The sequence below is a fragment of the Nerophis lumbriciformis genome, linkage group LG12 (assembly GCF_033978685.3).
Source record: "Nerophis lumbriciformis linkage group LG12, RoL_Nlum_v2.1, whole genome shotgun sequence".
Taxonomy (NCBI): Eukaryota; Metazoa; Chordata; class Actinopteri; order Syngnathiformes; family Syngnathidae; genus Nerophis; species Nerophis lumbriciformis.
The window spans coordinates 39,911,433-39,936,195 of record NC_084559.2 but is presented as its reverse complement, the minus strand read 5'-3'; the positions used below and the strand labels follow the sequence as shown (position 1 = coordinate 39,936,195).

Below are 24,763 nucleotides of genomic sequence, written 5' to 3'. Positions count from 1 at the left end.
CTTTTTCCCTATCAGTCTTTAGTCAGCACCAGGGAATGTTCAGGACATGAAAATACTGCTCACCATCTTATATCTGATATTTGACACTGCTGGAAGCGGGAAGGTTAAGGTAAGATCGATGGAGAGTTATTACCCAGATTTGACTGTATTTTATGAATCTGTTCAGGGAAAAGCCTATCATAGAACACATAAATAAAATACAGATTAAGGTAACAGCATCCAACTTTTGAAGCATTCTTGATATTCAAAGTTGTAATCAGTATTTGAATGTGAAGCGGTTTAATATGTCAATTTGTAAGTACAAATATTCCAATGGCTTTGACATGCATGCAGATAGTTTGATCACTTTGTTTAAATAATACCATTTTCTCACAGGGAGAGAAAAGAATAGAGAGTTCGTAACAAAAGATAGATTGCCGATGCAAAAATGAGGGTGGGACTTGGGGCATTGAAATAAATACATAAATAGGTAAATCAATATTTAACAATAATAAATAGTGGCTAAAAACAATTAATAATTCATAATAACGAATAATACAAATATTATTGTGTTCAAATATGTGTCAGCTAAGCTAACTTGACAATTGAAAGTTAATGAATGTGACTTCCCTCATAAATGCTTAGCTAATTTACAAAAAATAAATGATCAAACCTCATCTAGCAAGCTGAAACAAACTAATTCAAAAAACTTTGTTTGAAATGTTTACTTGGAGCCTTAATAGGTCACAAGTGCCCATAGTGAAAACACCTCACTGTCACCATATCAAACACTATTGTAATGTAAACATTAAAGCACCAAAAAGCAACCCCTGTGTCCTCCTTCAGGAAACATGGATCGCTCCTGTGTAAACTGCCTAAAAACTCTGATGATAGTTCTCAACTTTCTGTGTTGGGTAAGTGCTTACATTTATAAATTGATCCTGGTAATATCTTTTATTAGGGCTGTCAAAGGTAACATGTTAACTCACCAGTGTCAAACTCAAGGCCCGGGGGCCAGATGTGGCCCGCCACTTCATTTTAAAGCCTGGAAATAAAATGTATCAATAAAGTACTGTAACTTTTCTCACTAAATATATTCTTTTTTTCTATTTTGGGAGAAAAAAAATATATGTACTCCATGTAATCACAAATTATGTTTACTTAAATATTGTCTAATTATGCAAAAATATACTATCAAACATTTAAATAATTTTTTTTAATAGAAATACTAATAATGATTTCAAAGCAAGTTATTCATCAAATTGTGTAATGTAAAAGTAGCAATAGATTTCATGGTAAAATTGTGAAATTTACTGTGGTTTTTACAGCACTGTTTTTCCATTTACAGTAATATACACTAAATTTTGAGGTGAAATTATTGCAAATTACCATATTTTTTTGAAAATCTACTACTAAAATGTATTAAAAAATGTGTAATAATAGTATTCACTGTTAGAAGCGGCCCTCTAGGGCCAAACATAACTGTGATGTGGCCCTCAGTGAAAACGACTTTGACACCTCTGCATTAACTTATGCAATTAATTATAAAACATTATCCAATCAATCATGTATAAACGTAGATTCATGATTCAACTTATTTGTCTGTGCAAGCTCCCTTAAACACAATGTTCACATGAAAAGCAGAGCATGTTGTTAGTGATCAGAGGCCTTATGTATTAAGCTTTGCGTGGATTTCCCACTAAAAATGGGTGTACGTTCAAATTCAGAAAACGGCAAACGCAAGACAAAATTGATGTGCATGGCCTATGCAGGCAATGGGACCAAAGGTAAAGTAGTCCTGCACCCAGATTAAAAAGATAGTCGCTGCAATGATTTGTAAAATTTTAGAAGAGGTGGGTGTTTCTGACTATCTAAAATATAAAAATAATTTGTCTAACTCACTAGAAAATGTGTTCATATTAGCCTGCTCACAGACAGAGTAGAGTTCAATGTAAAAATGATGTAATATTTTTGCAATCTTTTAAATTAAAACATGCTCAAATGTCAAAAGATACTAAATACTTTGACTCTTGTTTGATTACTGAATTTATTATTGCGACACAGGAGAGCTACTTGAGGTACCAGCCACATGACACAAAGTCTATTACGATCTGTTTTATCAAGTTCTTTTAATTTATGGCTGTCTTCTGGTGTTTTTTGCGTTAACTTCCTGTTTTGCGGTCTAATTTTTGTTCCACTTCCTAATATTGGCGGTGTTATTTTTCAGTAGCTTTACTCTGCTTCTGAGCACTTCACTCCTCACCTGTGGGTTGTTGGTGTTAATTTTTCTCACCCAAAGTTAATGAACAGTATGCTATTTAACCCAATCTCCCTCAGTATTTGGTTGTGGGATCATTACATAGGTTTGGTGTTTTATGGTATGTTGGAGGACTGCACACGGTATGTGGGCTTTGATACTTTTTTCAACTTGGATTGTGTTTTGTTTTTTTTGCTTGCCAATCCAGCTTGCCCCTTTTGTGATGCACAGCTTTCTTTGTGTCTTTTTTTTATGTGTGTGACTTTTCCGCACTCTGTTTTGAACATTAGGCCATTGAACTATTTTTTTACTTGCATGCGGCCTGCCGCCTCCTGATTTTTGGGGTCACAACCTCCACTACAAAAAGCACCTTGTAACAAAATCAGGCTATTTCTCCACCATGTCCGGTGCCATTTATGTTCCGCAAACTCCGACTGGCCATGAAGCTGTGCTGGAGTCACAGGAACACATTGTGATAGCGATTGGTGGCAAAATAATCGCCAAGATGAATAATCGATGACATCATGAATATGAAGCATTAAATGCATTCATGAAAAAGTGAATTGTGTCTGCCTATTTTATTTCTTTACTTTTTCATGTTTAATATTATTACAATTTAAATTTTGACACAATTAAGACATTCTTAAAAACAGATCTTGAGCATTGTCAAATGTGGAAGTGAAGCGATCAGCAGTTTGTCTTGTTTTGCAACTGTCTTTATGCAACACAAAATGCACACTCACACGTATCAAGCTAACATTCTTAACATTATGCAACTATTGGCAATCATTTGTCATAAATCATCTGTCATGATTCCTTCTTCTGGATTAAAAAAGATGCAGGAGTGCACCACACTCCTGCATCTAAGAGGCAGAAATGTGGGCGCAGCTTTGTGGCTGAGAAGCTGTGGATTAGAGCAGTGGTCCCCAAACTAGGCCCGTGGGCAGCATACGGCCCGCCAGCATCCAAATCCGGTCCCAAGTTCAAAAAATTAAAATAAAATAGACTTTTTTTTTTTAATATAATTTTTAAAAATCTGTCCTTTCTAATCCATTTTCTACCGCTTGTTACTCTCGGTGTCTCCTAGCTGCTCAGGCAAATCATATTGTCAAGAGATGCATTTTTCCATCGATAACGTGACATTATCGTGCTCGGAATATATATATATATATATATATATATATATATATATATATATATATATATATATATATATATATATATATATATATATATATATATGCGATGAGGTGGCGCCTTGTCCAGGGTTTACCCCGCCTTCCGCCCATACTTGCCAACCTTGAGACCTCCTAATTCGGGAGATTGTGGGGGTGGGCAGGGTTGGGTCCGGGGGGCAGTGTTAAGGGGGGAGGAGTATATTTATTATATATAGTACAGTACACAGTAATGAAAACACAGTTCTACTAACTGTACTGTACTTGCTGCTTACTTTAAAAAATAAACACACACTTACCTTTCACTATTTGAGTAGCCTTTGTTCTGCCATTTGAGTACTGGCGAGCGATCTCTGAATCCGGGAACAAATCCTTCACGGATTTGTTGAAAACATCCGCAAATGAGAACGGATAATACTGCGTTGCCGCCGCCTTGTGCTTCTCTGACCGTTCATGAGTGCCTATATACATTTGGCCACCGTGTTATGGTTTATATATAAACCTATGGATATCGGAGACATATATAATAGTCTCGTTTTCAGGTGAGAGGACGCTAAAGGCAGTGTCTTTAAGGCACGCCCCCAATATTGTTTGTCCGGCTGGAAATTTTGGATATTACTACTTGCCGTAGTTTTGAAGCAATGCATGATGGGAATCCGGATGTTGTGTGTCAGTGTATTAATGTGCCGGCTGGAATGAACACACGCTGAGAAATAGCTCCGTGCCTGCCGACTTTATGGGTTATAGACAAACCTATGGATAACGGAGACATATATAATAGTTTCCTTTTCAGGTGAGAGACGACGCTAAAGGCAGTGCCTTTAAGGCACGCCCCCAATATAGTTGTCCGTCTGGAAATCGGGACAAATTCGGGAGAATGGTTGTCCCGGGAGATTTTCGGGAGAGGCACTGAAATTCGGGAGTCTCCCGGAAAATTCGGGAGGGTTGGCAAGTATGCTTCCGCCCGAATGCAGCTGAGATAGGATCCAGCACCCCCGCGACCCCGAACGGGACAAGCGGTAGAAAATGGATGGATGGATATATATCAGTGACGAGGCAGGGCCTCACCTGCCATCATGGAAAGAAAAAAAATGTAAAAAGAAAAAAAAATAATTAAATTGTTATATGTATGCAGTGATTGTACTATAAAGTTATTTTCCATTTAACTTCACCAGTTTTAGATTATTTTTATTCAAAATCGCTGAATTTTCACATTTGCTGTTCAAATACTGAGAAGAGAGCAGCCAGTTGAGGCACGTCACTCAGTGCCTCAACATGAACGGACTCGGCTAACTGATGGCCTGCTGTGCAGTGAGACCGTATTGCTATATGAATTATATTATACATTTCCATAGTTTAGTTAGCTGAGGTATATAATGTACAGTGTATTTTGTCAACAACTGTATGTGTGTAACGTATTTCTTGTGCTGAGCGATCATAAAACGGCTGCAAAAAACGCACTGGCTGAGGCTCCAGTAGCCCCGCCTCCTGCACCCCCGCCATAGAATTGTTGTATCAACTAAAGCCCACACTTAAACTTTCCACGTGCAAGATTGAATCTATTTAAAAAAGTTATTTCATAAGAAGCCAAAAAGTGCAAAAACAATAATGTTCATGTTGGAGGAGTTGTGAATGACTGTAGGGCCACAACATTAGGTACACCTGCAGACTGCAAGTGTATCGAATTCACAACTCCTCCAACATGAACATTATTGTTTTTGCACTTTTTGTGAAACGACTGGGTCGCATAGTGATGTGGTTCTCCCAAGGATGCAGACGGCTTCGGACACAGCTTGCAGGTAGGAAAATGATTTATTTTAAAAATAAATCATATGATGGATAAACAAAAAAACATGCATGTAGCACAAAAGGCAAAACAAAAGGACTAGCGTGGGAGCTAGCAGGAAAAAAATAGCATAGCGTGAAAAGCTAGCAGAATCAAAGTAGTCGTTAACAGTTGTATGAGAACAAACTACGAAGCCAGACAGAGTGAGGCCAGAGCAAAGACTAAATAGCCCTCTGATTAGCGCCCGGGCAACAGGTGCGCGTCCCGAACACTAACCAGAGGCAGGTGCACACAATCTGCCGTCATGGCAACAGAAACAAACTAAACTCAAGGTGCTGAAAACACGTGACACAACATAAACAAACTCTGATCCGGGCAGCGGATCGTAACAGTACCCCCCCCCTTAAAGGACAGATTCCAGATGTCCCTTGACACTAAATAAAACTAGAACCCAACAAACAATAAACAGTTCGAGAGTCAAGGGAGGGTGGAGGGAGGATTTGGTGGTGGGTCGCCAGGCCACGTGTCCCCGAATCCACCGGGGAAGAGTCAGGTGGCGGCGGCGAGTGGAACGCCGCTGCCGCAGGCGAGGCGGGCGACCACGGAAAGGCCACATTCGTGGCTGCCGAGAAGGTGGGCGTGAGTGGCGCCAGAAGTTCAGCAGCCGGAGAGTTCTACGACTACGTCTCGGGTGTCGCTGCTGTTTGCGCCACTGGCGTCCATAAACAAACCTCCGAGAGCGCCGCTTGCGCAGCCAGACCACTCGAGGTCGCTGAGACGAAGACGAGGAGAAAGCAGACGTCGCCGTGGAAACAGGAGGAGCCGACGTCGCCGTGGAAGCAGGAGGAGCCGACGTCGCCGTGGAGGCAGGAGGAGCCGACGTCGCCGTGGAGGTAGGAGGAGCCGTCGTCGCCGTGGAGGCAGGAGGAGACGTCGTCGCCGTGGAGGCAGGTGCAGGTTCTGGTACCAGCCGTGGAGCAGGTGCAGGTTCTGGTACCAGCCGTGGAGCAGGTGCAGGTTCTGGTACCAGCCGTGGAGCAGGTGCAGGTTCTGGTACCAGCCGTGGAGCCGGCGCAGGTTCTGGTACCAGCCGTGGAGCCGGCGCTGGTGTGGGTACCAGCCGTGGAGCCGGCGCTGGTGTGGGTACCAGCCGTGGAGCCGGCGCTGGTGTGGGTACCAGCCGTGGAGCCGGCGCTGGTGTGGGAACCAGCCGTGGAGCCGGCACTGGTGTGGGAACCAGCCTTGGAGCCGGCGCTGGTGTGGGAACCAGCCTTGGAGCCGGCGCTGGTGTGGGAACCAGCCTTGGAGCCGGCGCTGGTGTGGGAACCAGCCTTGGAGCCGGCGCTGGTGTGGGAACCAGCCTTGGAGCCGGCGCTGGTGTGGGAACCAGCCTTGGAGCCGGCGCTGGTGTGGGAACCAGCCTTGGAGCCGGCACAGGGGTTGGTCTTGGAGTCGGCGCTGGTGTGAGAACCAGCCTTGGAGCCGGCGCTGGTGTGAGAACCAGCCTTGGAGCCGGCGCTGGTGTGGGAACCAGCCTTGGAGCCGGCGCTGGTGTGGGAACCAGCCTTGGAGCCGGCGCTGGTGTGGGAACCAGCCGAGGAACTTGGCATGGTGGAGCTTGGCGTGGTGGAGGTACTGGAGACGAAGCTTGGTGTGTCAGCCGAGGTGCAGGAACAGGTGCTAGCCGAGGTGCAGCTGGAGGTGGCCTAGCTGGCGGTTGTGGCTTAGCAGGACAAAGGACTGGTGGCGGTGGCCGTGCAGGAGGTTGCGGTTTAGCACGCCGGAAGACTGGTGGCGGTGGCCTTGCAGGAGGTTGCGGTTTAGCACGCCGAAAGACTGGTGGCGGTGGCCGTGCAGGGGGTTGCGGCTTAGCACACCGAAAAACTGGTGGCGGTGGCCGTGCAGGAGGTTGCGGCTTAGCACGCCAAAAAACTGGTGGCGGTGGCCGTGCAGGAGGTTGCGGCTTAGCACGCCGAAGTTGTGCCACCGCACTAGCACAGTTCCCAGTATTAGCCCCCCCCTCAAGACGCGGATACCAGACGCGCTCTTTGCGGTTTGGAACTGTCTTCAAGGGTGGGTGGGGGGAGGTATGGAGGGGGGTATACTCTTCTTCAAATTGTCCAAATTGACTATTATCATCCCCCACTTGAGATTGGGTGGGAGCACAGGGGGAAAAAAAATATGTGCAGTGGGCGGAGCAATAGTCACTGGGGGCGGAACCAAAGTCACTGGAGGTGGAGTCTGAAAATCAGAATGTGACTGACTAGACTTACACTTAATAAAAATGTCCTGATAATGTCTTATCTTACAATGAAAGTCATTTGGTATTGGCTGACAGAAAGAATTAGAAGATGGAAAAAAAAAATCTTGTTCAATGATGTCATCAGAAGTGGGCGGAGTTACCTCTTCGGGAGGTGCCAATGACATGACATTACTGTTGCAACTGTCCATGTGACTTACAGCCCAATCGGAGAACTTTTTGGCGAAGTGGTCGGTGGGGTTGCCAAACATCTGAGGAGGGGGAGTTTGGGCTGAATGTAGCTTGCTTCGGTCCAGGGGAGGAGTTTGTAGGAGCGGCGCGTCTTGGCGGCGAGGGAAAGACCTCCTGGCCGGCTTCCGTCTTTGACGGCGCGCACGGTACTGCGGTGTAGCGGTGATGTCTTCCGACCAGAGGGAATCGATGGGGATAAGAGAGCCTCCAGGTCCCCACATGAGATTCGACCTCTCCTCCGTCGAATAGCGAAGCGTCTCGGCTTCCATCGCTCGCAACACCATGAGCGTACCTTCGTCCAACTCCTCGTTAGCCAGTGCGGGAGAATTGTTTTCTGCTGGCTTCGTACTGTAACGACGTGGTCGCATAGTGATGCGGGTGTGGTTCTCCCAAGGATGCAGACGGCTTCGGACACAGCTTGCAGGTAGGAAAATGATTTATTTTAAAAATAAATCATATGATGGATAAACAAAAAAACATGCATGTAGCACAAAAGGCAAAACAAAAGGACTAGCGTGGGAGCTAGCAGGAAAAAATAGCATAGCGTGAAAAGCTAGCAGAATCAAAGTAGTCGTTAACAGTTGTATGAGAACAAACTACGAAGCCAGACAGAGTGAGGCCAGAGCAAAGACTAAATAGCCCTCTGATTAGCGCCCGGGCAACAGGTGCGCGTCCCGAACACTAACCAGAGGCAGGTGCACACAATCTGCCGTCATGGCAACAGAAACAAACTAAACTCAAGGTGCTGAAAACACGTGACACAACATAAACAAACTCTGATCCGGGCAGCGGATCGTAACATTTTGGCTTCTTATTAAATAACCTTTGTAACCTATTTTTATGGGCTTTCCTATTTGTGATGTTAAGTTCCTGTTATGCGCTGTTATACAGCATATGCCTGGAGCTCTTATTTTGAAGGCGCCAAGAGCGGAAGTGATGACATGTTGTAGTGGAGCGGAGGTTTTTGAAAGAAGGTAAATAAAGTGGTCCTCGTGTAAACTGGAGCCTCCGTGTTTGTTATTTTGTAGTTTCATACAGTATAGGCGACATTTATAAACCCTCGGTTACACTTTTTTTAAATAGATTCAATCTTGCACGTGGAAAGTTTAAGTGAGGGCTTTAGTTGATATAACACACCCCTCAGGGGGTTCATTAATCCAACACAACTGCGGCGAATGGACTTTATTTATAAGTAAAGGTAAGACCATAATAACGTTTTTTTTAAATTAAATGTGCTTTTTTGTGTGCTCCAGTTTGTATGTGTAAAGTTAAAGTTAAGTTAAAGTACCAATGATTGTCACACACACACTAGGTGTAATGAAATGTGTCCTCTGCATTTGACCCATCCCTTGATCACCCCCTGGGAGGTGAGGGGAGCAGTGGGCAGCAGCGGCGCCGCGCCCGGTAATAATTTTTGGTGATTTAACCCCCAATTCCAACCCTTGATGCTGAGTGCCAAGCAGGGAAGAATGCTGGTATGAGCTTTTAAACATAACTCGTTAACTGCTGCCAATCAAATGGTGAATAAGATACTCTTTAGGGTTCATATGTTTGTAAATCTGACTGTGATGAAGTCAGTGTAGCCATGAACCTCACCGCACGTCACTGATATATATATATATATGTATATATTTTTTTTATATATATATATGTATATATACGTACAGCCCGGCCCCGGCCACATTTTTTTAACCCAATGCGGCCCCCAAGTCAAAAAGTTGGGGACCTCTGGATTAGAGTAAAATTGGCGTTCCTATAAATATTCATCTTTTCATGTGGTAAGTGATTTCACGCTCACTTTCAGATTTAGATAAAAAATGTATATTTAGATTTAACATTTGGATTTAAAAATCCCATTTAGCGCTCACATTTGGATTCAACATTTAGGTTAGGTTTTAACAAATGGACTAAGATGTAGCATTTAGGTCTAGCCTTGCGATCAGGGACGGCGTGGCGCAGTGGAAGAGTGGCCGTGCGCGACCCAAGGGTCCCTGGTTCAATCCCCACCTAGTACCAACCTCGTCATGTCCGTTGTGTCCTGAGCAAGACACTTCACCCTTGCTCCTGATGGGTGCTGGTTAGCGCCTTGCATGGCAGCTCCCTCCATCAGTGTGTGAATGTGTGTGTGAATGGGTAAATGTGGAAGTAGTGTCAAAGCGCTTTGAGTACCTTGAAGGTAGAAAGCGCTATACAAGTACAACCCATTTATCATTTATTTATAACTTGTCCAGGGTGTAGCGCGCCTTCTGCCCATGTGCAGCTGGGATAGGCTCCCCCCGCGACCCCGTAAGGACAAGCGGTAGAAAATAGATGGATGGATGGTATTTAGGTCTAAGGTTTTTATTTAAAATTTAGGTTTAGATTCAACATTTAATGCTCACACTTAGATTTATATAATAAGATTTAGATATGACATTTAGGTTCAGAATTAACATTTATATTTAGATGTAATGTTTAGATTTAGATTTAACATTTAGATTTAACATTTATATTGAGATTCAAGATTTACATGTAACATTTATATTTATATTTTACATTTAGATATAACAGGCAGCACGGTGGAACAGGGGTTTATGCGTGTGCCTCATAATAAGAAGATCTTGGGTTAAATTTCTGAGTTTGCATGTTCTCCCCGTGACAGTGTGGGTTCCCTCCGGGCACACCGGCTTCCTCCCATCTCCAAACACATGCACCTGGGGATAGGTTGATTGGCAACACTAAATCGACTCTGTCTATCATTGTGAGCCCTGCAATGAGGTGGCGACTTGTCCTGGGTTTACCCCGGGACAAGCGGTAGAAAAATGGATGGATGAATTTAGATATAACAGAGTCAACATTTAATTTAAACTTAAATGTGATGAAAATGAGCTAATGTGAAAAATATACCTGCTAGAAAAATGTGACTGAATTTTTACATTTGGCACCCCATAGTTTGTGTCAAGACTTGGTCCTGGGTGTTAGCTTTTCCGGGATGCAACGGAAAGTTGGCTCGGGCGAGACGGGAATGTGAGTAAATTTTTTTATTGAAACACTAGAACTACAAAAAAGGATCAAACAAAAGGCGCGCACAATGGCGGAGAACAAACTATGAAAAACAAAAAGACTATAAACATGGAACAAAAACTTACTTTGGCATGGGACATGAAGCAGGATCTTAGAGGATGAAGAGTGTACAGAAGCATAAATGTGGAGGTCGTCAGAACGACAAACTGAAAAGAATGAACTTAAATACTATGGACATGATTAGTGAAAGCAGGTGCGTGACTCAAAACGTGAAACAGGTGCGTGACAGGTGAAAACTAATGGTTGCTATGGTGACAAAACAAAAGTGCACAAAAAGTCCAAAACCCAAAACGAACATGACCAAAACAAAAACATGATCACACAGACATGACAGAGCCCCTCCCTTAAGGACAGAAACCAGATGTGCAAACAGAAAAAAAAATTAACAAGAGTCATGGGAGGGCGGGAGGGGGACATGGCGGTGGGTCGCCAGCCCAAATGGCCCCGAATCCACCGAGGCAAAGTCAAGTGGCGGCGGCGAGTGGAACGCCGCTGCAGCAGGCGAGGCGGGCGCCCAGGGATTGGCCACATTCGTGGCCGACTGGGAGGTGGGCGCACTTGGCGTGGCGGGCGACCAGGTAGCGGCCATATCCGTAGCCGACGAGGAGGCAGGCGCGTCGTCATCGTGGCAGGCGTGGTGAGTCAGGCGGCGAAGCTCGGCGTGGGTCTTGGTCTTGGTCTTGGCGCGGGTCTTGGTCTTGGTCTTGGCATGGCGGGTCTTGGACTTGGCGTGGAGGGTCTTGGTCTTGGACTTGGCGTGGAGGGTCTTGGTCTTGGACTTGGCGTGGAGGGTCTTGGTCTTGGACTTGGCGTGGAGGGTCTTGGTCTTGGACTTGGCGTGGAGGGTCTTGGTCTTGGACTTGGCGTGGAGGGTTTTGGTCTTGGACTTGGTGTGGAGGGTTTTGGTCTTGGACTTGGCGTGGAGGGTCTTGGTCTTGGACTTGGCGTGGAGGGTCTTGGTCTTGGACTTGGCGTGGAGGGTCTTGGTCTTGGACTTGGCGTGGAGGGTCTTGGTCTTGATTTTGGCGTGGAGGGTCTTGGTCTTGGCGTGGAGGGTCTTGGTCTTGGCGTGGAGGGTCTTGGTCTTGGACTTGGCGTGGAGGGTCTTGGTCTTGGCGTGGAGGGTCTTAGTCTTGGTCTAGGCGTGGGTCTTGGTCTTGGTCTAGGCGTGGGTCTTGGCGTCGTAGAGCCACGACTGGCGGCAACCGACGTGGAGCTGGTACCGGAGCTTGGCATGATGCGGCTAGGCGTGGTGCGGGTACTGGATTCCGCCGTGGAACTTGGCGTGGTGGAGCTGGTGCTAGCCTTGGTGCGGCGACAGGTGCTAGCCGTGGTGCGGCGACAGGTGCTAGCCGTGGTGCGGCAACAGGTGCTAGCCGTGGAGCTGCAACAGGTGCTAGCCGTGGAGCTGCGACAGGTGCTAGCCGTGGAGCTAGCCTTGGAGCAGGTGGAGGTGGCCTAGCTGGGGGTTGCGGCTTGGCAGGCCAAAAGACCGGTGGTGGTGGCCGAGCTGGAGGCTGTGGCTTGGCAGGTCGGAAGACTGGTGGTGGCGGCCGTGCTGGAGGCTGTGGCTTGACATGGTGATGCCGAGCCATCCCACCAACACAGCTCTCGACCCCAGCCCCCCGCTCAAGGGGCGGATACCAGACGCACTCCCTGCGGTCTGGAACTCTCTCTAGGGGTGGGCGGAGGGAGGTCAGGAGGGGGGCTGAAACTTCCCCTTTAAGTTGTCCACAATGTTTTTCTTTATCCCCCACCTGGGGTTGTGTGGGCGGAAAAAAAGAAAAAAATTGTGACGGGGGCGGGACTTGAGTCTTGGGGGGCGGGGCATGAGTCTTGGGGGGCGGGGCATGAAATTTGGGACGTGGCTTGGACTGATTAGACCTAATTTCTACAAACATGTTTTGATAATGTTTTATCAAAGACATGGCATTAGAGTTTTTAGCTGGAGGCGGGTGATCCAACGAAAAAGTATTGAAAAAAAAATCCTGGGCTGTGATGTCATCCTGGGGAAGCCGGGCAGACTGCTGCTTGCTTCCGCCCGGAGGGGGCGGGGCTTGTGGGAGCGGCGTGTCCTGCTGGCTCGCGGAAATTTTTCCTGACGTCTCTCTCCTTTGGCGGCGCTTCCGTGGCTGGGGAGACGCGTTAGCGTCGTCATGGCACACGGAGCTCATCGGCACCAGTTTGCCGCCAGGACCCCAAATGAGATCCTTGCGCTCCATGGGGGAATAGCGAAGTGTCTCGGCTTCCATGGCGCGGAGGACCTCCCACGTTGCCTCGTCCAAACTGTCCAACTCTCGTGCGGAAAAGCGGGTCTGCTGACGACCTACTGTCAAGACTTGGTCCTGGGTGTTAGCTTTTCCGGGATGCAACGGAAAGTTGGCTCGGGCGAGACGGGAATGTGAGTACATTTTTTTATTGAAACACTAGAACTACAAAAAAGGATCAAACAAAAGGCGCGCACAATGGCGGAGAACAAACTATGAAAAACAAAAAGACTATAAACATGGAACAAAAACTTACTTTGGAATGGGACATGAAGCAGGATCTTATGTGGAGGTCGTCAGAACGACAAACTGAAAAGAATGAACCTAAATACTATGGACATGATTAGTGAAAGCAGGTGCGTGACTCAAAACGTGAAACAGGTGCGTGACGTGACAGGTGAAAACTAATGGTTGCTATGGTGACAAAACAAAAGTGCACAAAAAGTCCAAAACCCAAAACGAACATGACCAAAACAAAAACATGATCACACAGACATGACAGTTTGCTGTTAATGGTGTTCGAACAAGATGCAATTAGCCACCCTCTTCATTGACCGACACAAGTCACAACACTAATGCAAATTAGATACGTGCATTCAGTAAAAAGATGATGTTACCAAAAAAAAAACATTAAAAAAAAAAGACTACTTTTGGATTGTTTTGTGTCATGTTTGTGTCCCCTCTCAATTGCTCTGTGATTGCTATTCTGAATGTTGCTGTGCCGGGTTTGGTATTGGAATTGGAGTTGTATTGTTATGGTATTATTGTGTATTATTTTGTTGGACTGATTAATAAAAAACAATTTTAAATCCTGCTTTTACTCAACAGTTTAACAGCAACTTGGCAACAATATCATACATTTTTTAAATTATGTTGCTCATGAAATATCTCCTGTTGACTGGTATGAACCCCAATCATTGTATTCCGCCGTCAATATGGGAGGACCCTAAACTGGGTGGGGCTTCTGGGCTTCAGCTCAGGAAAACCCATGCATCAAGGCGGCTTCGCAGGCACTGCACATTTCCACGCTCATTTCACTCTTGATACCGCTCAAACTCTGCCGCGAAAAAGTGTGTACGCCAGGTTTATATGCGTAGGCAAGCTTAATACATGAGGCCCCTGGTCAATGCATACGTCAGTGCAAAGATGAGTGACCAGACTCCGACTGGTGACAAATTACACTCCAAAATACACACAAATTTACTGTAAAGTACATAAGATGTAATTTAAAACTGTTAGCAGGTTTTGAACAACAAAATGACGTGCATTCAATTAAAACATAAAACAAAAAATTTTGTTTGTCATTCTTACAAAAATATTGTGTTTGTGTCAAAATATTGGGGCTTTTCTTGATGTTATTTAAAATTTTGCACTCAAGTACTTTTACTGCAAATAATAATGATTAATCAAAATGTAAAAGTGTGATTAATCCTTTGACAGTACTAATTTATATACACAATTTTGTCCAACCCATGAGTTACCGGTAAATTCAAAGCCATGCTGTGACCAAATAACATACCCTTTGTGTCTGTACTGGAGCTCTGTGGCGCGTTTGTGGTCGCCTTTGGCATATTCCAGGGAATGCATTCCAGGTTCGCCTCTCTCATCACAACCTTCTGGTCTATCTACCCGGCTAACACCCTGGTGGTCACTGGTACCATTGTCACCTGTGTGTGTTATTTGGGTGTGCTGGGAGCCATTAAAGAGAACCGCTGCATGCTTATCAGTGTGAGTATAAATTACAATAATACATTTTTTTAATCACTTCACAGTGCTAAATATTGGTAACTAAAATGTCCATGTCTGTGCTTTGTGGGGATGAACAATCAGCGTTCAGCTGAAGATGTTTGTAAAAACAGTTATGTCAGTAAAAAAAACGTAATTGTCTCCCAATGTCTTTGTAGACGTGCAACAATTACTTTAGAGGGGCCCTATACAACATTTCTAACTTTTCAGACTGTTTAACGTGTTCAATGTACAGTGCATAATGTGAAGATTTCATATCATGAGGTTAATGTATTTTTATTGTAAGTTATCCCTGGGTAAATTCTTACACATACCATTTCTAAATGGCGTCAGTCGGGTACAAAAACTTTACAAAATTTCCATGACATCCTGTGAATTTCTGATGTCACAACTTTAGGAAGCAGTAACCGGTACTCAGTTGGTTACCGTTTATCACTTTTTCTTATAGTCAGAATTTTTTTTATCAGATGTAAGAATTGTATTTCATGTCATGGGCTTCCCAAGGAAAACTATGTAAAAGCTTCATTATGCTATAGCGTACAGCGTTATGCCGGTGTTCTGGTGAGACATGCTCCTCATTGGAAGCCATGCCCGATCGGCATCTCCGCATGCGTATGAGTCCAAGCAGTGTCAACATGTAAATGAACATCAAAGGACTCTTTCAACTGAGTACACTAATTATATTAAATAATGCTATATCCAAAGTATGATTTATTAGGTATAGATTCATGTCAAAATGTCATAAAACAAGTGCTGGAAGGCATGCTGGGAGCGCTTTCGGGTATTCCAGCAAAAAAAAACAAAAAAAACATGAATTAATAAATCATACATTACATTGTTTTTATCGACTATGCTGTAGCACCGTTAAAGCAGCAATGGTTTTTGAAGAAGCAAGAAAGAACCACAGTAGGTCGTTGCTATTTGCTCTTCCCACTCCACATGTGGAGTGGGAAGGGAAAGAAAGAAAGTACAGTTCGATGAGAGATTCTGAAATGATTCATCAAATCTATTGAGAGGGCGTGTTTCTATTCTACCAATTGCAGCAGAGTAGAAGAGGCTGCTGAATTTAAGCGTTTAGTCCAAGAAGAGAAGAACGCAGAGTTTCTCTGTATTTGCCCGGTACACAACTATGTAAGTGCCCCACTGGATCCATTACCATTTGAAAAGCTCTTGAAATGAGAAGGATAGGGCCCCTTTAGGAAATAATTCACAAACATTCTAAAACATTTAAATGTGATTGTTCCCCAATTGCAGTTTTTTATCCTGCTCTTCATTCTGATGTTGGTGGAGCTGGCCATGGCCTGTGTGTTCCTGGTCTACAGCAGAGTGGTACTATAGTTTTTGAAATTATGCCTGTGCAAACAGCCTGATTGTCAGCACAGTATCCCCGTTTACAGATCACAGAGCATTTACTATATTTCTCTTGTGGCAATAGACCATTATGTCATTATTCATATACCGTATTTTTCAAACTATAAGGCGCACTTAAAATCCTTTTATTTTCATTTTCATTTACAACCCGGTGCGCCTATTGTACGGAATTATTTTGGTTGTGTTTACCGACCTCAAAGCTATTTTATTCGGTACATGGTGAAATGATAAGTGTGACCAGTAGATGGCAGTCACACTTAAGAGATACGTGTAGACTGCAATATTACTCAAGTAAACAAAACCAAAATGTTATATTTTCCATTGAAAATATAGAACATTACACACGGCGCTCAAAAATCTATCAAAATGTTTCAGTACAACTTTGGTAAGCTATGAAGCCACACCGCTTGATGGATTGTACAAATAAGTATTAATATGGTGTGTGTGTATAAGGTAAGACATTATCTGGCGTTTTTTGTTTCGCAATATTGTGCAAAAGCAACTTTTCTTACCTTCTGGTTCCTGCTGATCTGTATTTGGGATCTGCATAAATCCTGAAAAATTGCTCGCGTCCACCTTTGTAGACCGTGCCGTACCTTCTTGATATGGGACATTCATTCTGTGCTGTTGCCATTTCTAACATAAAGTAGTGTAAAGTTCTTACTTATATCTGCCATGAAAGCGCTAAAACATAGCGATCTAGTGAGTTTACATTATTCACCCAAGGAACTTTAGTTATTAGAGAGTTCCGGTCGGACGGTTTTTCATGAGACACATTTCTGGCGGATGAGGAGATGCTGCTTCGTTATTGATTTAAGTAAAGTCTGAATGTCATTAAAACAGTTAGCTCCATCTTTTGACACTTCTTCAACTCCCGTCCTTGCACGCTACACCGCTACAACGAAGATGACTGAGAAAAGATGCTGCCGAAGGTGAGCTACGTAAATAAGACCGTCCAACAAACGGCGCATCCTGAAGCGACTGTCAGAAAGCGGCTTGAAGATGATCCGTAAAACATAATCTGTGCAACATTTTGACCAAAGAACCACCATTACATGTTATGGAGACCACAAGGAAGTGTTTTAAATTTAGAAAGAAATATATATATATATATATATATATATATATATATATATATACAGTATATGACCCCTTTAATGTGCTCTATAAACCGGTGCGCCTTTTGTATGAAAATAGACCTGAGTCGACCTGCTCATCGGCATTGCGCCTTATAATCCGGTGCGTCCTATGGTCCTTAAAATATGGTACATTTTAAATATTATTGTCGTCAGACAATATTTTCGGTATATTAGATGGAATTTTTACCTGACATGTTTCGACTGTCATCAGCAGTCTTCTTCAGAAGGGTCACTTGACCATTGTGACGTGTTGCCTATCAGTTGTTCTTATAGGCAATGGTTGCTTGGTTGGCCACACCTGTAGGAACAGGCAACACATCACAGTGGTCAGGTGACCCTTCTGAAGACTGCAGATGACAGTCAAAACATGCTGAGATGAAAACGCCTGCTAATATACCGAAAATATTGTCTCACTACAAGAACATTTGAAAAGTAGTAAGTAGCAATGCGTCTATACTGTGTTATTGTTGACAATAGTTTCCTGTCTACATTGCAGATTGACACATACTTTGAGAGCGACCTAATGCAAAGTTTGCAGGTCTACAAACAATCCAGTCCAGAGGAAAACCAGATCATTAAAGATGATTTTGATTCTGTCCAGCACCTGGTAAATACTGTTTATCCCCTCACTTAAATACAAATTATTATTGCAGTGTTTGTTCTGTATTCTGTACACATCCGCCATTTTTGTCTTTATCCTTATTTCATTTACTCTTATCATAACTCCTATTGTGTACACTTTATTATTACTCATATTGTGACTTGTCATACTGTGCCAATGTAATCTTCTGATGTTCATTAATGTAACTTGTTAGCCATGTACAAAACAAATATCCCATACCACCATTCTGATGTTCAAGGGGAACTGCACTTTTTTGGAATTTTTGCTACTGATGTGTATTTCTGGGCTTGTCACCCTCGTCCAGACAAAAGAGTGACACGGCAGTGTGGCTGGATCAAAAGAGACGTCGGAGATGCTTTACTGAACCAAAAGTTGCTTTATTACAAGTGAGCGTCATTATATAGGACTGCAGTTCCTGGAAGAGGTCAGGTCAAAAATGAGGCACTCCTAACTTGGAGAAGCCAAACCATCAGCTTTTATATTCCTACCTCCTGTCTGTGTGTGTGTGCTGGGTCAGGAGAGCGCATCCTGACCATAAAGTGGATGTTTGTGTGTAAGTGACTGAAAAACAACAGATGCTGGTTGTTACTTAAATGTTGACATTAAGCTAAACATGTAGTCTCTTTTCACGGATAGGGCCATCACCTTTGCATACCGAGCTCCAAATTTATTGCCTTTTCTTCCGCAAGAACTAATCAGATCCACACACAAATGTCAACACTAAAGGACCAAATGTTATTATGTGCCCAAACTGAAATGCCTGCCATTGCCTACCTACTGGTGGTTTGATTTCTCCAAGATGAATATAAACATTCACCATATGCAAAACATAATATGAGTTCATTAATTCACTTCACTATTGTTTACAATCATGAGAGACAAGAAGAGAATGCAGCTAATAGGAGCAATCAATTCTACCTCTAAATCACTTTTAAAATTAATTTAAAAAACATCACTAATACTCCATTAACTCCAATAACCTGTATAATAACTGCAGCGACATTGTTATTGTAAGAGCAATCACTGAGGAACTATTATTCTAGTGTACTAACACATTGGCGTGCTTCAGTATTAGCCGTAAAAGCTAATTAAGGCATGAGATAAGCTAGCCTCTACATCAGCACGAAACAAGTTTGAGTTTGTAATGCACAACACATGCGATAAGACACTAATCTGTACTAACTGAAAAACATAAACAATCATATTGCAGTATCTGTAGAGTATTAGCCCACATTTTGCCAAGATGCAGAGATGGCAGGCTTGGTGCAGGAAACCATGATTTTTATGTCCAAAAATTGCAGGGAAAACACGAACGAGGAAACAGGCAAACTTGAGACAGCACCCAGGAACCAAGAAACAAGAAGCCTGATGGCCGCCCGTGCGTCAGGCCAGCTGGAGACACTGGCGAAGCCGTGGGACGGCCCGTCAGAGACGAGGAAGCTGGCGACGCCGTGGGACGGTCCGCCAGAGACAAGGAAGCTGATCTCGATGGCGTGGTCGAAGCCAGAGATGAGGAAGCTGGCGACGCAGTGGGATGGCCCGCCAGAGACGAGGAAGCTGATGTCGTTGGTGTGGGCGGAGCCAATGACGGGGAAGACAATGTCGTCGGCGTGGGCGGAGCCAGCGACGAGGAAGACGATGTTGTCGGGGTCATGAGCAGAGCCAGAGGAGCAGGCGGCTCGTCTGCCGGCATGGGCGGAGCCTGAGGAGCAGGAGGCTCGTCTGCCAGCGTGGGCGGAGCCTGAGGAGCAAGCAACTCATCTGCCGGCGTGGAGGGCTCACCGGGGTTGATGGCGCCGTCCGTAGGCCCACCGGGGTGGATGGTGGCAACTGCGGCAGATCCACTGGAGTTAGAAGTAGCTTTGCTTCCCCGGCTATACAGCTACTCATAGCCCCCCCTCAAAGGATGGATCCAAGACATCCCCAAAGAGGCCCACAGACGACTGGGATGGGTGGGAGGGAGCTTGAAAGGAGGCAAAAGTTCTCCTCTATTTGGCCATCAGCGCCAGGACCCTGTCAAGCCTCTCCGCCATAGAAATGTCTGCGGCGTTCGTATTTGGCTGGAGTATTCGGTCAAGAAGTGGTGGTGACGAACCCCAAGATGCAGAGATGGCAGGCTCATGGCAGGCTTGGTGCAGGAAAACATTTTAATGTCCAAAAAATGCAGGGAAAACACGAACCAGAAACTAGGAAACAGGCAAACTTGAGAGAGCAAACAGGAACCAGAAAACAGGAAATGAGGAACCAAGGAGAACTGGAGACAGCAAACAGTCTAAAGCATTCAGCATACAGGAACAGCTCACTGTCCACAGCACTCCAGCACTGACTGGAGGGAGAGGCAGGTATAAATAGGATCCTGATTGGCAATTGCCAACAGGTGTGCCAGACTGCCAATCTAGTACAGGTGAGGGAAACAAGCGCTCAGGGAGACATGCAGGAAAAGGAACCAAAATAAGAGTGCTGACAGGAAATAAAACAAACACAGAGAAAAAACAAAACATAACCAAACTGTCAGTGACAAGCCTAACACATTTCATGTTTGTTTGTACACAGCGAGCCAGACAGCATACGCTGTCTGTCATGATACATGCATGATGTGCTGCGTGTATCATGATCAATATTAAGTGTGACTCACTCGATGGACAGTTGTCTGTTTGTTCCAGCTGGCCGTGGATGTTGCCCGGATCATATTTTTTTTTAGTTAAAGACTCCCTTAGTTCTGTCTCAGCACCCTTGGGTTTGTGTTTTCTTAGTTGCCATTGGTGCTGATTATTTTCACCTGCCAAGCAACAGATCATGACACCGTCTGCTCCAACATCTCACTTATTTTCATGCTCGTTTCTAGAAGCGGTAGTTAATCCTTTGTTAATTCAGCTTCAAAAAGATAAGGTTGTGAATGCTCATTTGTCCAAAAAAGGTTGTCTTCCTTGTTTGTTACCAAGTCTGCCATGATTAGAACACACACAAGCGTTTTGTATCTGGAAGTAGAAACACACAGTTGTTGCTAGAAGTCGGACGTGCGCTCCTATGGAAACGGAAATCAATGCGAGGAAGAAGGCAGATTAAAAGGATCAAAATACGGTAAATATTGAACATGTTACATATTGTTATGAACGTGTCTGTTACCACATAGACTTGCAGTGTGTATACATAACATCGATGGTGGGTTTTGAAGTTGTCTCAGAGGGCTTTGAAGGCTCCAACGGTGACTCCCATTAGCCGCATCTTCCAAGCGTCTTTTTTAATCTTTAAACTCGTTATAAAAAAAAATTATGTGCGTTCTTGTCTCTCATAAAAATTGTGAATGATAGGCAAAATTCAGGAAAAAAAAATAGGGTAGTTCCCCTTAAAAATTTTCAAACATAGCAGTTTCCTTTCTTAAAATCTTTGCTTTTTTTCTGTTCAGTTTAGGTGTTGTGGAGTTCGTGGGGAGGCAGATTGGCTGGGTAACGCACCCATTTCCTGTTGTAGTCAGGATCCTTGCACCTCAACCCTTCATGCCAACTGGCAAGAGGTTATCCATCCCTCCATTCATTTTGTATCGCTTATGCGTTCTTGCTCACAGTAAAACTATTCCTGATAACTTTGAATGAAATGCAGACGTCCCCATTGGACTTGTTGCCAGTCAGTCAGATGACCCATAGCCTATAGAAATAAAAACACTGACACTTCACGCCTATAAGCCAACACTGACTGCACTCAAGGTTTTTTTGTTGTTGTTTTGTGTCCTCCTAATCTTTGACTCAATCCACACTTTACTGTGTAAACAAGAACAGGCCTTTGTAATACATTAATCTCTTGGTGTCAAGGAATTCATGTTTCTGTCTTTTTTTAGGGTTGTCTCTATAAACTCAGGGACTGGTTTGCAGGAAACTACCGTAGCACAGGGGCAGGCGTTGTAACAATGTTTATCATACAGGTAAAGCAAATTTCAGCTTGTTTTTCACAACTAAGAGTTACAATATAAAGGTAAAAGTGAAAGTCAACTTTAATTTTATCGTGCGTGCATGGTTAAAACCAAGTAAAGGCAGCAAGGTTGTAAACAAATGTAGGTTTAAATTTAGGTAAAGTGAATGTGAGAAAATGGATGTACAAATATTGCAAAGTGAGGGTCGAGGGCTATTTTCTGCCATCAGCTAAATTTTATTTGGCCCTGAGCATATTCCAAAGATACAATTATTTCATTATTAACTACCAAAGCTCTTGGAGAGGGCGGACCTCCCAATAGTGAATAATCATTTTAAAAATCCCTGAATCCAGAGAGTAATCTGGATCACCCCCAAAATCTAATTACTTGTTCCTTATCCTATTCTTTTGAATGTAATCCAGATCTGTCCATACATTTTTGAGCTATGTTGCTAGCTAACAAACAGACAGACAGACAAACAAATCAAAAGATACATGGATTTTCCAAGACTCTGTGTGTTTGTTTTGTACATCTGTTGCTTCCAAACAGGCTGCAAGAGGGTTCACTCACTGCATCGGTGTCAGGACCTAGTTCTATAGTGGAAACAAATAAACAGAGTGAACCCTCTTGTCAGTTATCCACTCTCTTTGTCTCTGTGGGTGGAGGCGGGGCCGCTAGCATACACACAGAGAGAACTGCAGTTTAGCAAAGTAAACATCCATCCATCCATCCATCCATTTTCTACCACTTGTCCCTCTCGGTAAGGTTACATAAAATACATTTCTCTAAAATCTATACGATTTATACAAACCCCAAAACCAGTGAAGTTGGCAAGTTGTGTAAATCATGAATAAAAACAGAATATAATGATTTACAAATCCTTTTCAACCTGTATTCAATTGAATAGACTGCAAAGACAAGATACTTAACATTCAAACTGGAAACCTTTTTTGTTGTTGCAAATATTAGCTAATTTGGAATTTGATGCCTGCAACATGTTTCAAAAAAGCTGGTACAAGTGGCAAAAAAGACTGAGAAAGTTGAGGAATGCTCATCAAACACTTATTTGGAACATCCCACAGGTGAACAGGCTAACTGGGAACAGGTGGGTGCCATGATGGGGTATAAAAGCAGCTTCCATGAAACGCTCAGTCATTCGAAAACAACGATGGGGCGAGGGTCACCACTTTGTGAACAAATGCATAAGGAAATTGTCGAACAGTTTCAGAACAACATTTCTCAACGAGCTATTGCAAGAAATTTAGGGATTTCACCATCTACGGTCCGTAATATCATCAAAAGGTTCAGACAATCTGGAGAAATCACTGCACGTAACATTGAATGCCTGTGACCTTCAATCCCTCGGACGGTACTGCATCAAACACCGACATCAGCATGTAAAGGATATCACCACATGGGCTCAGGAACACTTCAGAAAACCACTGTCAGTAACTACAGTTCATCGCTACTTCTGTAAGTGCAAGTTAAAACTCTACTATGCAAAGTGAAAGCCATTTATCAACAACACCCAGAAACGTTGCCGGCTTCGCTTCGAATATAAGTTGAAAAGGATTTGCAAATCATTGTATTCTGTTTTTATTTACGAATTACACAATGTGCCAACTTCACTGGTTTTAGGTCTTGTAAATTGCATGTTCCTTTTCCCATTTAAGCCATTTGCTGAACATTTTATCATAACTTTTTTAGTTATTGCTAACTAACTAACTAACTAACTAACTGGAAGACACACCTCAATGAATGCATAACCTCCTGAAGTAGGTAATAAGATATATTAGATTTACAGTAATTTATTTATAATTTATTTAATTTATTTACTAAGAAACAATTTGAGTCCACAGAGAAGTGTTCAGCTGTGGTAATATCCTTAATGGATTGTTTTAATATAATCTGATTATGTATTTTTTGTGTTTCTTTTGTTTGCAGTTCACTTGTCTGTGTTTCACCGTCCCTTTGTTTTGCCACTTCTGTCGAAACGAACTGGGATACTTGTAAAAGAAGACCCAATATAAAGAATGACCGTCTAGATGACTTCGCCGGTTGTTGAAATTGTCCAAGCATGTCCATAATAGGCAGCATGGTGGCTGAGTAGACATTGTGTCTGCTGCACAATAAATAGATCTGGGTTCAAATCTCAATTGGAGCATCACTGTATGGAGTTTGCATCTTGCATTGATTTTCTTCAGGTACTCGAGCTTCCTCCCAAACACCAAGTTAGACTAAACGGCAACTCTAAATAGTCCTTAGGTGTCAATGATTGTTTTTCTAGCCCTTCGATTGACTGGCGACCAGGACGCGCTCATGCCAACCCTACTTATGAAGAAAGAAAAAAAAAAAAAAAAAAAACACTGGCTGTTGCCCAAGTGTATTTCATTGACAGCAGTAGACACACTTTTTAAACAGATGTGCGTATTTTGGGCTACCCGAGGTGTCCAGCACGTGTCCCCGGGGAATGGGAGGTCTTTTGGGGCATGTGAACAGAAAATGTCGTAAACGCGCCCCCAAAAATGTTCAAAAATCACACCCCGGTTCCAGTCCCACAAGTCCCGCCGCATGCCACCCGAGTCCAGGGGTGCCCGACATGTCCAAAACGCCCCCAGCAAAGTCACAGGGGGAGTGGGGGAGAACAGTTTGAAAAGTAGGCAAAAGTCCACAAAATGGTCAAAAATCACACCCAGGTTCCAGTCCCACAAGTCCCGCCGCGTGTCACCCGAATCTAGGGGTGACCGACATGTCCAAAACACCCCCAGCAAAGTCACAGGGGTAGTGGGGGAGAACAGTTGGAAAAGTAGGCAAAAGTCCACAAAATGGTCAAAAATCACACCCAGGTTCCAGTCCCACAAGTCCGGCAGCTGGCCACCCGAGTCCAGGGGTGCCCGACATGTCCAAAACGACCCCAGCAAAGTCACAGGGGGAGTGGGGGAGAACAGTTGGAAAAGTAG

The 24,763-nt window shown here is 43.8% G+C and overlaps 1 protein-coding gene across 4 annotated transcripts; it reads left to right on the top strand.

Moving 5' to 3' along the window:
* LOC133623347 (leukocyte surface antigen CD53-like) lies at nucleotides 1-23,959 on the top strand. Of its 4 annotated transcripts, none has more exons than XM_061986563.1 (8): nucleotides 1-109; nucleotides 826-893; nucleotides 14,597-14,746; nucleotides 16,019-16,093; nucleotides 17,771-17,881; nucleotides 21,303-21,410; nucleotides 21,732-21,815; nucleotides 23,748-23,959. In XM_061986563.1, exons 2-8 carry the CDS (start codon nucleotides 831-833, stop codon nucleotides 23,814-23,816), a joined length of 660 nt encoding a protein of 219 aa, XP_061842547.1. In that variant the 5' UTR covers nucleotides 1-109; nucleotides 826-830; the 3' UTR covers nucleotides 23,817-23,959. The 4 variants fall into 4 exon arrangements, with proteins under 4 accessions (XP_061842547.1, XP_061842546.1, XP_061842548.1 ...); XM_061986562.1 differs by having other exon boundaries at nucleotides 14,558-14,746; XM_061986564.1 differs by lacking the exon at nucleotides 16,019-16,093 and having other exon boundaries at nucleotides 14,558-14,746.
* Nucleotides 23,960-24,763: the final 804 nt, after the last annotated feature.